We start from the raw sequence: 14218 nt of genomic DNA on the forward strand, positions 1-14218 counted from the left end.
CACCACCTGCAATAGCACTATATATGGACATAGTTATCACAAACTAAGGTATCCAATGCTTGTGAGTATCCCTCTACACTAAGTACATCCTCCATCCAGAGTCTATCTAAATTGCTATCTAAGCTCTACTTGAGAATGCAAGGGTGGACAGCACCATCAAATTGTACCTATTTCAGAATTTTAAATTATCTCCATTCTCTATCTATTGCATGGTGTATTACATTTTGTTTTGTTGTCTATCTTTACATTGTGCTATATTCCTACACGCCATTCCGCAAACGTTAATAAGTCTCTCTCTCTCTCTCTCTCTCTCTCTCTCTCTCATATATGCGCAAGAGTGTGCCCATGCATGCACACATTTTTTCGAAGCAAGCTTAATGAGAAACCTTGAATTGTTTTGAACTACTAACTGTTTTCTTTATAAAAAAAAACAATATTGAAATGGACCAAATTTTAGGAAAGAACTCTTATTATGATAAACTTAACCTGCAACCACTGTTTCACAAAAGTAAGTTCATTGTAGAGCGACCACTCCCTGCCCACAGAATGAGAGAGGAGTTGTACATTCCAGATGGACAACTTACACAGGGCCCCATTGATGGGTGGTGGTTACCTAAGCAGCCTAAAATAAAGAATAATCAATACAATAGGTAATCTCACTAAAGTGAAAGAAATTACCAAAAGCTGAGGATGAAATCCAAGAGAGCTCCTGAAATATCTAAAAGGAATGTGATCCACGTCCAAGGTGAACTTTACAGAAAAAATTACAGCTCGACACAGTTAAGAAAAGGATTAAAAAGCCTCAGTCTTCATCAGTGGCCAATGTATCAATATACTGATTATAATATTTTTGGGCGGCATCCAGTTCACCAAGTTCACAGTAGCAGTCTGCAATAGATCCAAATGCGTCCGCGTTTCCTTGTGTTGCCCCTGTTCTTGTGGAAATCTCCAGCACCATGGTGTGGTAGTCTATTGCCTCACGGAACTTCCCTTGCCGCTGGCATGCTGCACCTGTGGGAGTGTTGAGATTTATGAATCAATATATGACCAATATGCGAACTTAACAAAGGTTTTGGGCAACTCAGGGCTTACAGACTTATGACTCATGGGCACATATAATGGGTATATCTCCCCTCTCCCTTTGTCACTCATGGAAGGGGCTATCTACCCCCCACCCAAGCGCCCCGCCCCATGGAAGGGAAAGTGGAATGGGGGGCGGGAGCGGGGGGAACCTGCCTGCCCAATGGGCGGGGATCGTTTTGGGGCAACTTAGGGAAGCCCATGAGGAAAGGGCAACGCTGGACAGGGCTTCTTCCCTGTCACAGCCCCTGCCACCCCTCCAATCTCCCCCGTCCAAGCACCGACCTGTCTGATGGGCGGTGTGCAGATTGTTAAGTCGCTCGCATGAAAAAGATGCAAATGTGGGTGCCAAGGGTCCAAGCGTCCTGTCACCATGGGCATGGGAATGGTATGTGTTGTCCCTTATGGAAAGACGCAAATGTAATAATCACATAGCAGAACTGTAAAGCAATCATGGGTTTACCCAGTCCACTAGCTGCCTTCTTTTCCTCGATTGGATCACCAATTCGCTGAGCAAGTGGAAGTGCTTGTTTGAATTCTTCATAAGCAAGCTGAGGCTTTTTCTCTCTGAGTAACTTTTTTCCAGACTTCACGAGGTTTTTAAGCATTTCCCTTTCAGTACTTAACACCTTGTCATCCACTGGCCTACCAACTGGTGCATATACTAGACCTGGGGCATAAGTTTCCATCATTGCCTTGCTCCTTAGATACTCATTGATTTTCCGAAGCTGAGAATTTAGCCTTTGAAGCTCTTCTTTTCTTTGCCGAGCCAAAGTACCTGCAAGAATAATCAAGAGTGCATTTCTTATCATCTCTCTCTCTCTCTCTCTCTCTCTCTCTCTCTCTCTCTCTCACACACACACACACACGCACACGCACAGCACTGTTAGCTATTTTTTTTCCAAGTTATTTTTTCCATGACTCAGTATTCTCATGGACTCGTACTAAGTTTTTGGTTTCGTAGACCCTTGGGGTTTTTGGAAGGCATTAAAACAGACTTTCTTTCTTTCTCAGGGAATGCTTTCTTGGGGCCACATTTGGAAGTGGAGGATTGGAGAAGAGTGGAGAGATTTCGGGTTCTGATGCTCTCACATATGTTCAGGAGTGAGCCCTCTGTGACACATGCTACAGCATTGGCAGTGTTCGGATCAGCTGCTTTGATTATCGATGCCATGGTCTAAACTATATCACATACCTGCAGCATGCAGAGTATCGAGAGGACAGCCCATACAAGACGTTGCCCATGCCCCAGAGATCCATCACTGATTTCTTCACACATGAGCATCCACACGCCACCCGCTACATCAACATCAGCTCATACCAATACGGCCTTTTCTTGGTCAAATCATGTAATGGCAAAGCAATTTCAGCAAAGTGACTAACAAAACGACCGTAATATGAGCACAATCCCAGAAAACTTCGAACTTCATGTACGATTCGCAACTCTCGCCAATCCTTAATTGCTTGCAGTTTGACTAGATCCATGCGTACCCCTTCCTTGGATACAATGTGACCAAAATAGTGGATTTTTTATAAGAAGAATTCACTCTTTTTACCCGTTAATGTAGAGCTTGTGACTACGAAGCTCTTCGAACACAATAACCAAGTGCTCTCGGTGTTGTTCCTCATCCTTGGAAAACACAATGATATCATCAAAAAAAGTACCTGTAAATTGTCTATGTTTTCTGAAAATCTTGTCCATCATACGATTAAACGTGGCCAGTGCATTGGTAAGTCCAAACGGCACAACTAGAACTCATAAAGTCCAAACTACGTACGAAAGGTAGATTTATGTACATCTTGTGATGCCACACGTATTTGATGATACCCACTCTTCAAATCAATTCGGCTAAAGCAAGTTGTACGGTGTACCTTCCAGCTCATCTAGAATGTCATCAACGCGTGGAATGGAAAACCTGTTCTTTATCGTTACCTTGTTAAGAGCACGATAATCCACGCACATTCTGTATGTACCATCTTTCTTTTGCTGGATTTTCCTGACCATCTACACCATGAGGGAAATCTGATGCAAGGTTAGAGACATCCAAGGGCATCACCTCGCTCTTCGGGTCTTCATGCTCCTTCCATGCTCCCATGACCCACACCATAACCATCCGCAATAAGGAGAGGAGCTGGGTTGTATCAATCCTTTCTCAAGCAAGTCATTTACTTGCGCCATAATCTCTTCTTGCTAGCTAGCACTTACCCTGTATGGAGGTCAATTGGGCGGTGTGCTACCAAGTATCACATCAATACGAAGATCTTCAGGATGCTCAAGTGGTAACTCACCAGGCAACGCATCTCGAAAACAATCACTATAGCGATGTAGGAAGTCTACTCGCTCTCGAGTTAGTTGGTCAACATTCACTCTTTCATGCTCAGCACTCTCTTACAAAAACCAAGTAAGAACAAGCTGACTTCTTTATTACTTTATTGACCTGTATATGACTGACAATAGGTATGGTACTTCATAATCTCTCTACCTCTATGCATAAAACTAATCTTCTTGGCTTTGTATGATTTATTTGGCTCCATGCAAGCATGCCAAGGTATTCCTAGCAAAACATCACAGCCTGTGAAAGGAGCAACAATAAAACTCTCATGATCAAGATAGCCCTGTATGTGAATGCGGAGTTTACATTAACTCCTTTACCCTAAAAAGCTGCATCTGTATCCATTTGAGTGCCATAGTCTGATACATCCAACCCTATGGCAACGGCCATCTGCACAGAAATGAAATTGTCCGTGAATGCATCATCAAGAAGAAATAGTGCAGGTTGATCTTTCAATTGTCCCCATGCTTTACATATGAGTCTCTCAGTAGAAGTGTGTTCTATGTTTCCTTGTGCATCCGGTACAACATTTACATGAGGCTTTTCTACACCACTATCTGCATTCCTTGGGTTTCGTGGGCACTTAGGATAAATGTGATCTTTACTACCACATCCAAAACATTTTCCATCAAGTGCATAATCTATCCTTTGTTGTTTTAATAGCCCATGGTCATTACGTTTGCCCCACGGCTTCTTGAATGAGTGTTCCTTTGCATCCTAGGTATCTTTCTGATCACTTTTAAAGGCCTGTCTCCTAGGTATCTTTATGATCACTTTTTAAGGGTCGTCCGCCCTTTCTCTAGTCATAAGCAACCCTCTTCTTACCCTTCAAAGAATCTGAAAATGGCTTAGATTTGTCCTGCTTAATGTGTAACTTTTCAGCTACAGTAGCCGAATGTGTTAGTTGTTGCGGAGTTTGCTTCGGATACACCTCAAGACTCTCTTGAAGGATCGGATGCAAACCAGACTCAAACTTTCTTTTCTTCTCTTCGTCAGAGAGTGTCATGAAAAGAGTAACTTTCAACAATACCTTCCAATACTTAGCAATGTAAGTCTGCACCGACTCCCCATCTTCCTGCTTTAACCAATCCCATTCTTTACGCACATTTTTAGCAAAATTTGGCGGTAGGAATTGAGCATAAAAGAGTTGTGAACTTCAACGTTCGTGGCAACGGCTGAGCCCTGTCAGAATATGCAGCGGAAATGATATCCAAACTTGGGTAGACAAGAGCAAGTAGACTGCAGAAAATAATCAGCACAAGAAACACAGAGAAATGTGTGTAAACTCTTCTCTATACACAAGATCCCGAAGATACTGAATGAGAAAGTGGAGGAGGATGGGGGGCAATATATACAAGCCCATGAGGGCAGTCGGCCAGCACTGGAAAGGGCCCATGACTGAGCAAAACTCCCACGACTGCTGAATATAGCAGTCGGCCAGCATCTGATGCCCCACACCTGGACAGAACAAGTCGGCCAGCACTCAGACAGCCCACGACTGATACAGATGCAGTCGGCCAGCTTCAGAGTGCTCCTGGCATCAACTGGCAGCCCTCCAGCCACTAGAAAAAAATGGAAAAAATAGGGAAAAAATACGGGGAGTGTGGAAAAATGATATACGGGCGGGCACACCCACAACAGAGGCCCTGGTGTATAAAACTGGACAGGAGATGACTTCTAACACCCCCTCTCAGCTCCTGGCTGTGTAACCAACCACTGGGAGCTAGGGTGCCGCCTGAGCAAATCCTGAGAGCGACTTCGTGAAGAGGTCCACCGTACTGTCCTCCGTCGAACAGAACTCCAGCAAGATGTCATCAGCAACGATATGTTCACGAACAAAGTGCCTCTGGAAGACCATGGGTTCCTCCAATGGAAGCCCAAACCTGCCATGCAACCTCCTCCTGCTGCTCCGTAGAACTGCTCCTGGGCCTGAAGTAGATCCCCTCGTGTCCTGATCTCCTCCCCAAACCGAGTCACTCCAACCGCGGAGTCTGACTCCATCCAACAATCCCCCTCCTGTGTACAAGAGTCCATGATCCTTCGCATGCCGCAGAAACCACAGGAAACGCGATCCTGCCTCCCAAAGAGACATCTGCAACCAAGAGCTCAACTGCCTCATCAGGAAGCTCCCGTCCAATCCGGTGTCCATCAACCAGATCAATGAACCATACAGCTTCTGAGTCATAGAGCCATCACACTGCTCACAAGGATCAACACCTGTTACGGTGCACAAGCAAGTCTTGGAAACCTTCTGAAGACCACGCAAGGCCTTCTGAAACTTATCAACCACCCCCTCTGAATCCGGAACCACAAAGCCTGGAGAAACCACCTCCTTCTGCAAATAAGCACCTGTCACCTGCCTGGCTTTCCGAAAGGTCCCCGTGGAAAGAACATCCTCAACTACTGGAAGTTCTATGTCCCGAACACGACGAGACATCAGAGCATAAGTGACCTGTTCAGCTTCCTCTGACTCACGAACACAAGAACTACCAACATCAGTACTGGAAAGTTCCTGCCAACTGCTGCCATCTACTGGCAAGCTATCCACCACCTGGTCTCGGAAAGCCCGCTCCTGCAGCATATCCACACCTGAGTAGCTAATACCACACTGCCACTCATCACAATCTTGAGGACCTGGGAGAGAGAGTGCTGAAAGCCTGTAGACTCCATTCTCCACTCCGCCTTCCCAAACCACTTGGCCTGTTACTTTGTCCCGGAGAGCAACAAAATGCTCATCAAACTCCACCCGTACGCCAGTCTTGCAAACCTGATGCACTGACAACAGATGAAAACCGAGTGCCGGAACATACAACACCTGGGAGGAATGCTTCCCCCCTCTGCCATCGGGGACTATCTCCATCCTGCCCTCACTGTGAACTGGGATAGTGGACGTATCCCCAGTAAGAATATGACCAGAACACCTGCAGAGATCCTGTAAACCGGAACGGGAAGGAGTCATGTGCTTGGAAGCACCACTATCGAGAATCCACTCCCGAGTATCCGTTGCGGAGAGTCCTCCAATCTCCTCCCTGCCTGACGAAAATGAAGCATCGGTGTCCATCACCTCCACGTGCACAAAAGCCGGAGTCTTCATGATTGCTAAGGAGTCTTCACCCTTCTCGGTCTTCCGCTTGGGACACTGCCTCCAGTAGTGGCCTTTCTCGCCACAATCATTACAGGTCCTCTCTGCCTTTAGTTTCTCGCGGTCAGCGTCGGACATCTTCTCAGGAGACTTCTCCGATGAAGCCTTCCCCTTGCCCGAGTTACGGCCTTTCGACCGTTGGCCAGTAAAGGCCTCCAAACCTCCACCCTGAGGAGGGTTCGTGAATCGTTCCTCCTGGTCCAAGACCATTGGCACAAGCTCCTCCCAAGTAATGGTGCTGAGCCTGCCACTAGTGATCAACGAGGAGTAGAAAGCAGAATACTGACCAGGCAAGTGGGAAAGTAACGTGATGGCCATATCTTCGGACGATATCTCTTTCCCAGCTTGAAGGACTTCCTGCTGAAGGGCCTGCAGCTTGTTAATGTGTTCCCGCATCGTCGAAGACTTTGCAGGGTTCATAACCCGCATCTGCACTTCCAAGGATATCCGCTTCATGGGTGACACCCTGTTGTACAAAGAAGCCAAGTGCTCCTATATGCCTCTCGCCAGCGTCATGTGCTTCACATGGTTGATCACCTGTGGTGTGCAATTGAGGAATATAAACGACCGGACCCTGGCGTTGACACGGTCCCACATTTGTGCCTGTGCCTCTCGGTCCTTCCTCGTCGATAATAACTCCCCTTCCTCAGCTTCCGGCCTTGGCACCCCTTTGATAATAAAATCAGCAAGATCATATGACTCCAAAACTGACTCCATCATGACCTTCCAAATGCCGTAATTGGACCCGTCCAACTGCCGATCCACTGGGAACGTGGGGAGAGTCGGAATCTTCACGTGCTTCTCAGCCATCTCGATTAAATCTGCCATCTCGGAGAGTAACCTGAAAGGGTGGGTGGGTGGGAAAAATCTGAAAATCAGAATATATGCAAGTGACTGTCCAGCCCCTCTGCCCGCCTTCCTCTTGCACCTTCACTTCCCGTTCAGCCCGAAACAGTCCACCGATCAGCAACCTGTTGCTCCCCCTCTTGCTCAGAAAAAACGCCCAAGATCTCCTAGAGCCTAGGGCTCTGATACCATGTCAGAATATGCAGCGGAAATGATATCCAAACTTGGGTAGACAAGAGCAAGTAGACTGCAGAAAATAATCAGCACAAGAAACACAGAGAAATGTGTGTAAACTCTTCTCTATACACAAGATCCCGAAGATACTGAATGAGAAAGTGGAGGAGGATGGGGGGCAATATATACAAGCCCATGAGGGCAGTCGGCCAGCACTGGAAAGGGCCCACGACTGAGCAAAACTCCCACGACTGCTGAATATAGCAGTCGGCCAGCATCTGATGCCCCACACCTGGACAGAACAAGTCGGCCAGCACTCAGACAGCCCACGACTGATATAGATGCAGTCGGCCAGCTTCAGAGTGCTCCTGGCATCAACTGGCAGCCCTCCAGCCACTAGAAAAAAATGGAAAAAATAGAGAAAAAATACGAGGAGTGTGGAAAAATGATATACGGGCGGGCACACCCACAACAGAGGCCCTGGTGTATAAAACTGGACAGGAGATGACTTCTAACAAGCCCCCCCCCCCCCCCCCCCCCCCCCCCCCCGCGGGGCTCCTTTCGCGTATTTGTGCCCCCCCTCTCTGGTTAATTTATTTCTTCTTTTTTTTCTTTTTCTTTTTTCTTTTTTTCCTTTTTTCTTCTTTTTTTTCTTTTTCTTTTTCTTTTTTTCTTTTTCTTTTTCTTTTTTTCTTTTTTCCTTTTTTTTCCTTTTTCCTTTTTCTTTTTCTTTTTCTTTTTTTCTTTTTTTCTTTCTTTCTTTTTCTCTTTTTTTGATTTTTTTTCTTTTTTCTATTTTCTCATTTTCTTTTCTTTTCTTTTTTCTGCCGCCCCCTCCTCTTTGTCCTTTGCTCCTGCCACCCTGCCTTGCCCGTCTTCCTTTTTAGCTTTCAACCCTTTATCCCCTCCCATGCAGGTTGAGTTTTCAGTTTCTCCGGGGTTTTTTGCTCATTTCAGCAAGCTTCGGTCTATTCAGGTCTTCACCCTCATAAGGACTCCATGGCAGCCGCTCCATCATCCCCGACCGAGGCTGCCATTGCTTGCATTTCCTTTTCCGAAGCGGATCTTTAGATTCTCGCCACGACTGTTGCCTCATTAGAGGCCTCCACCTTGGTTTGTATAAATTGTCGGTAGCCGCCCTGCGCGTGGACAGCTCAAGGATCTTTACAAGCGACCCTCATTGGTGAGCCTGCAAAGAGATCACTGATATTCACCCTCTGGTGCACGGATACTACCAGGTGGAGTTTGACTCGCCAACGACGTCAGATCGAGTCATGCAATTGAGCCCCCTTGCACTGCGTACAGCACACGTTATCTTTGCACGGTGGCATCACGGCTTCGATCCTGCGTCTGACCCTCTAGTTGGCACGTCGGGCTTCCCAGTGACTGTTTGTTTTCCAGGCTTTAGGAAGGAGTACCTTCCTCTTCTTCCGGTGATTGGTGGTGCCATCGAGAGAGTGATGGAACCCCCCCCACTGCTGCCTCAGCCCTCACACGAGCAGCTGGGTTTCCATCTCTTCGCATATGTGTTGCCTCGCCAGATATTGTACCGCATTGTATATCTCTTCCTAGCCTCTAGGGCGACCCCATCCAGCAACACGTGGTGTATTCATGCCTTCCAGGTCAATGCTTCATTTGAAGGCAAATGGGTCATTTAGCCAGAGCTTGCCCTTGACGGTAGTCCAAGAGGCCGCCTCCGGTGGTCCCTCCCCCTGTTTCTCGTTCAAATCCTCACCAAAGGGAGAGACAGGTTCTTAGGCAGCGGAGCATCAGGTCCCGAATACTACAGACGATCCCACTACCGGCGACTGGCAGACGATTGGCTTGCACCCGGGCTGCTAGCCGACCACCAAAGCTGAGCATCACCACCGCGCGCACCAAGCTGGCAGAGCTCAAGAGGATTCGGTTCTGTCAAAGAACCGTTTTAAGCGCTTATTTCAGCACCTTCCTGTTGGTGACACGGCCTCTCCAGTCACGGAGCGTGCCCCTCCAAGTGTGGCGGCCGATCCCTCGCCGGGACCCCCCCCCCCCCCCCCCCGAGTGCTCGGTGAGGCCGACAGACCTCTCTAAGCCCCCACTGGGCCCCTCCCCGCAGCCTACCTCTCCGATGGATCTCTCACAGTAGCACCCCTCTCCGGCCTCTCCGCCCATCCTCACCGGCTCCCCTCCTCCTCCATCCTCGCCACCAACTGTATCTGCAACAGTTCACTCTGCCCAGTCCTCATCATTCGAGCCCTTAACCCCCACCCCCCCTTTCTGCCTCTCCAGAGCACTCTCGTCGCCCCCCAGCAGCCCCCGACCCGGAGCAAAGACAGCCGGCGAGCTCCATCCGCCGCTTGATTCACCACTTTTTTTGAGCGGGTTGAGATGACCATTGCCACCTCCCCAATGAGGGCGCTCCCGCCAGAGTCCCCAGGTGGGGCTCCCAGGATCTTGGGGCAGCCTCTGGATTTTAGTTTCTTCCGCTGTCTGCCGGCAAAAGGGACTAATATGTTTGAGGAGACAGTAGCCCCCATTTGGGTATGTGTGGTTTTTCACCACTCCATACCCTCTACGCCAGATAATGGCGCGATGATCTTCTCTTTCCCATGGACGGAGTGGGATTTTGAGTTGGTGGCAGCCGCCATCCAAGGGCAAGTAGTTGAGCTTTCCCACCATCTCCACAATCTTCGCATCACCGACATTCTCACCCCTTTTTGGCCTTTGGCTAGGATGGCGCTTGGAGGCTCAACCCATCGAGGCCAGGACAAAGAGATGGTGGCTTCCAACCTGGAGGTGTTGCTTTTTGTATTCATGCATACTTCGGCCACAATACCTCTTCCCCATTCTTACAGATACCTCCATTGTGATCCATGAAGTCCGGTGTATGCATACGCTCACGCTCGAAGCGAGTGGCATCACATGGAGGACAGGATCAGTGCACACCTGCTGCACCTTCGTCCTTGGACGAATTGTGACTATTCCCCGTCTAAACCCTCGCCCAAGACTCTTCGAGTGGAGGGCATTTCCGCTAGTGCCGCATCACAGAGATTGATATGAGGATTGTGTTAGATATCATCCCCTACTTGCTGGCTTCCTATTTGGTGTCCTATTTTACCCTCTAGGGCTGACCATGTTAGTCTGAGGGGCTGGTCACCCCTCACATGTATTTTACCCATATTTATTCCCCATTTATGGTCCTGGGTATTTTTCCCAGTCGTGGAGATATTTATCACCAGTTGGCTGCCTTCATGTAGAGGTATATATAGCCGGCATGCCTCCCTCATATTTCATTGCTTGCCTAGCTTGTCTAGCTGCAGTCCCTCACTTACGAGGTTCTCCCCTCTTGCTCGGGACATGTATTCCTTTTGGTGATGGTATTGAGAGCAGGTTCTCACCTGTGTTTCCTCTCCATCTTTCTCTCTCACTCTCTCTCTCCTGTGTTTCCACTTTCCCTTCTTCCGCTGCACATTCTATCATGGTATCAGAGCGCCGGTGATTTTCAGCGTTGGATGCTCCCTCCTCTACCTCTTCATATCTGCATTTTTCCGCCCATGGACAGATCTGCGTTTTTTCTCCAGTTGAAGCTTGCGTTTCAGATTTTCAAGGGCTGATTCATCACCACTTCAGTGGGCTGCAGTTTCTTCTCTTCAGGGCGTCAGTTTGCAGCCTGTAGGCAGCCTGACAGGGGTATTTTTTCTGGACAGCATACCTGCCCATCTTGGCGGCACCTTCCAGGGGTTCTTAGGCATTTTTTTTCAGGTCTGGACAGCAACATAGCTGTCCCAAACAGGCTGCGTTTTTTGGCATGTTTGGGCTTGCTTTCCCAGCCCTGATCTTGGAGCTCTCTGGGCTCCCTTTTGCCTATCCTTTCTGGTTATCTTGTGCCATCCCTCCCACCCCCTGATTGTTCTCTGCAGCAGTTCTTGATCTGAGGCTTCAGCGTTTCCATATTCAGCCCCTTATACCTCTGCGTTTTCAGATTTGCAGCCATGGTTGCTGCGTTTTTCTGAACCGATCTTGCTGGTAGCTCTATCTTCACTTGGGCTTCACCTGTTGGACCCGAAGGTACCTTCTCTTCAGCGTTTTTCCTCATAGGAGGTGTGGGCACTGGTTGACATGAATTTTCAGGTTTGTAGCCCTTGTTTGGCTGCGTTTTCTTCTCCGGTGGACACAGATCACTTGTAGAGGAGGTTTCTTGTTTGGATTGTGGCTTTGGAGGCAGGTTGGTACTTGAGGAGGATTCTGAATTTCAGATTTCAGTCAGCGTTTTTTTGATTTTGGAGCATCTCTACCTGTGTTTTGTTCCTAGCCTACACGGTTTCCCGGTTTCTACATGTTCCTTGCCTTCTGTTGGCGGTGGAGTGCTATTTTTTGCTGGATAGCAGTGTTTTGGCTGCGTTTTCCTTCCCACAGGAGTTTTCTACACTCAGAGGGGCCCTTTCTCCAGCTACTTCACTTGAGGATCAGTTTCGGGAGCTGTGTTGTATCTGTGGAGACTTTCTTCTTTGACAGGAGTTTACAGTTATTTGGAGGAGAGTAGTGATCTTTTCAGAGATCCTGAGCAGAGTTTATTTTGTCCGAGGCTCGAGCTTGTGTTCTTTGCAGTATTTGCAGAACAAGGAGGGTGTTTTGCACTTTTGCGGTGTGATCCTTTCAAAAGGATCCTTTATTTGTTGCTGTTTCTTGGGATCTGGTTCTACTTCTGGAACAGTCTTCTGCTATCTTTGAAGCTATTGAGGACTTTCTTGCCACTGCAGTTTATATTCTTGCTTCCTTTCCTCACTGTGAGGAGTCTATCTCTTCATCTCTTTGTGATGCTTCTGAGGATGCCCCTCCCCTTGCCAATTCTGCTGGCTTCTTGTTTTGGAGGATGGTTTTTTGGACCCGGTGGGATGCTTTGGATCTGTGGTTGCTAACCGTGCCTTGAGCACAGTGGTACTTCCAGAGTTTTTTGGATTTGGATCAGAATCAGGTTAGACTTATATCAGTTCGACGATATCTTTTTTCAGAGGGGGATGTGGAGTCCTTTCATCTTGCGATGCCCACCTCAGTGGCGTGTACTTATGTACAGCATTGGGCAACTCATGTTATGGAGTTTTAGCAGATGACCCCATCTTTTCTCCAGAGTCTTTACATCTTGTGATGCCGACCTTTTCAGAGGATGCTTTTATAAAGCATTTGGCTACTCTTGGTACAGAGTTGGAGCATATTTATTAAGAGACTAAGGTTATGTAAAAGGGGAGGAGAAGAGTGTGTGTGTGAATGGACTTATGGTCCACTAGCTCACCTATTTAAAGGTGGAGCTAGAAGGCATTTCATAGAGCATGAAGCTTAGTTGTATTTTGAGCAACTTAATAAGCAAGATCTTTTCTTGTATTTTGTGAGTCTCTCTCCTCCACATATTTATCTATTTCATGAGCACCACGAAATTCTAACATGGTATCTAGAGCTTGGAAAGATTAGGTTATTTTTGTGGTGTAGAATAGGTCAATTTTATTCCTTTTTTTTTGTGGAGCTGAACCTCCTGCCAGTGGAGGAGCTCTAGCATCTTGTGGAGGCAAGAACTCGGCGTGTTTCCATCTAGGAAAGTGTAGAGGAGGTCTGGGCGCTCAGAATCGTACAGCTAATTGCTGGATTACACTCCCCTCAGCCGCGCCATTGCACACTGAGTAGGCCGGCGCACGATTTCAGCAATGCAGTTTATCGTACAATAATGCGCAGCTTGTGGACAACCTCAAGCCACACAAGCTTGGGACTTTTGAAGCCCTAAGTCTCAAGGGTCTACAATCAAGATTTCAGCCCTAATGGTGGCCTGAATCAAGCGCTGGAGACAAAATACCAATCGGCTGTCTGGTTTTCAACCATGGAAGCTTGTATAAAAGCTTTTTATAAAAGTGTTTTAAACACTAATTAGCTTTCATGCTTATCATTAAAGGAGTACTAATCTGTTAGTGCTCTTGTGAGGGTCTTTTTCCATATCCTTGAAGTGGTGGGCATACACCATGGGGTATTCATAAGCCTCATTGTCATCAAGCTTCATCAACATCTTCAAGTCCACAAAGCTTCTCAAAGTGTGCTTATAAGCACTAATAGTGTTGATTAACACTAATGAGGCTACTAATCCAGCAAAGGGGAGCCATTCCAAAGTGTTTCTAAACACTAAGAGTGTTTCTAAACACTAAGAGTGTTCTTAAACACTAATGGTAAATCTAATCACCAATGCAAGTGTCATTAGACGCTAGAAATGTGCTCTTAAGCACTAATAGTGTTGCTAAACTCTAATGGTGATCTTAATCACCAAACAAAGTGTTCTTTGACACTAATGAAGCTAATCTCCATCAGAATTAGTGATTGGGCACAAACCCTAAGTGCTAAACCATAAACTTCACCATCTTAATCTCCTTTTTTATGCAACATCCTTGGCTTGATTAAGAGTTGTTGCACTCTCATAAGCCTTTTTCTTTCTACTTAAGCCAAAACATCACAAATTTCTGGTTTTTTCTTCTTCATAAATCAGCCCATTACTCTCTAGTAATCTCCTTCATTTGTGAGTCTCTCTCCTCCACATATTTGATCTATTTCATGAGCACCACGAAATTCTAACAAGATTGACTCTATTTCTTTTGAGGGTTCCAATGAGGAGCAGTTTGCTTCTCCCAGG

General features: G+C 47.1%; 1 protein-coding gene across 1 annotated transcript in view; it reads right to left on the reverse strand.

Moving 5' to 3' along the window:
• Positions 1–549: 549 nt before the first annotated feature.
• Positions 550–14218, reverse strand: part of FLU (Tetratricopeptide repeat (TPR)-like superfamily protein) — a 48870-nt gene continuing 35201 nt past the window's right edge. Inside the window, exons 8-9 of the mRNA XM_086825049.1 lie at positions 1544–1858; positions 550–1011 (exon numbers count right to left, since the gene is read on the reverse strand). Coding sequence (XP_086681175.1) covers positions 803–1011; positions 1544–1858 — 524 coding nt within the window. The 3' untranslated portion in view covers positions 550–802. The remainder of the gene's footprint in view (positions 1012–1543; positions 1859–14218) is intronic.

The sequence above is a fragment of the Cibotium barometz genome, chromosome 31 (genome assembly GCF_041138505.1).
Source record: "Cibotium barometz isolate CiBa-2024 chromosome 31, ASM4113850v1, whole genome shotgun sequence".
NCBI classification, from domain to species: Eukaryota; Viridiplantae; Streptophyta; class Polypodiopsida; order Cyatheales; family Cibotiaceae; genus Cibotium; species Cibotium barometz.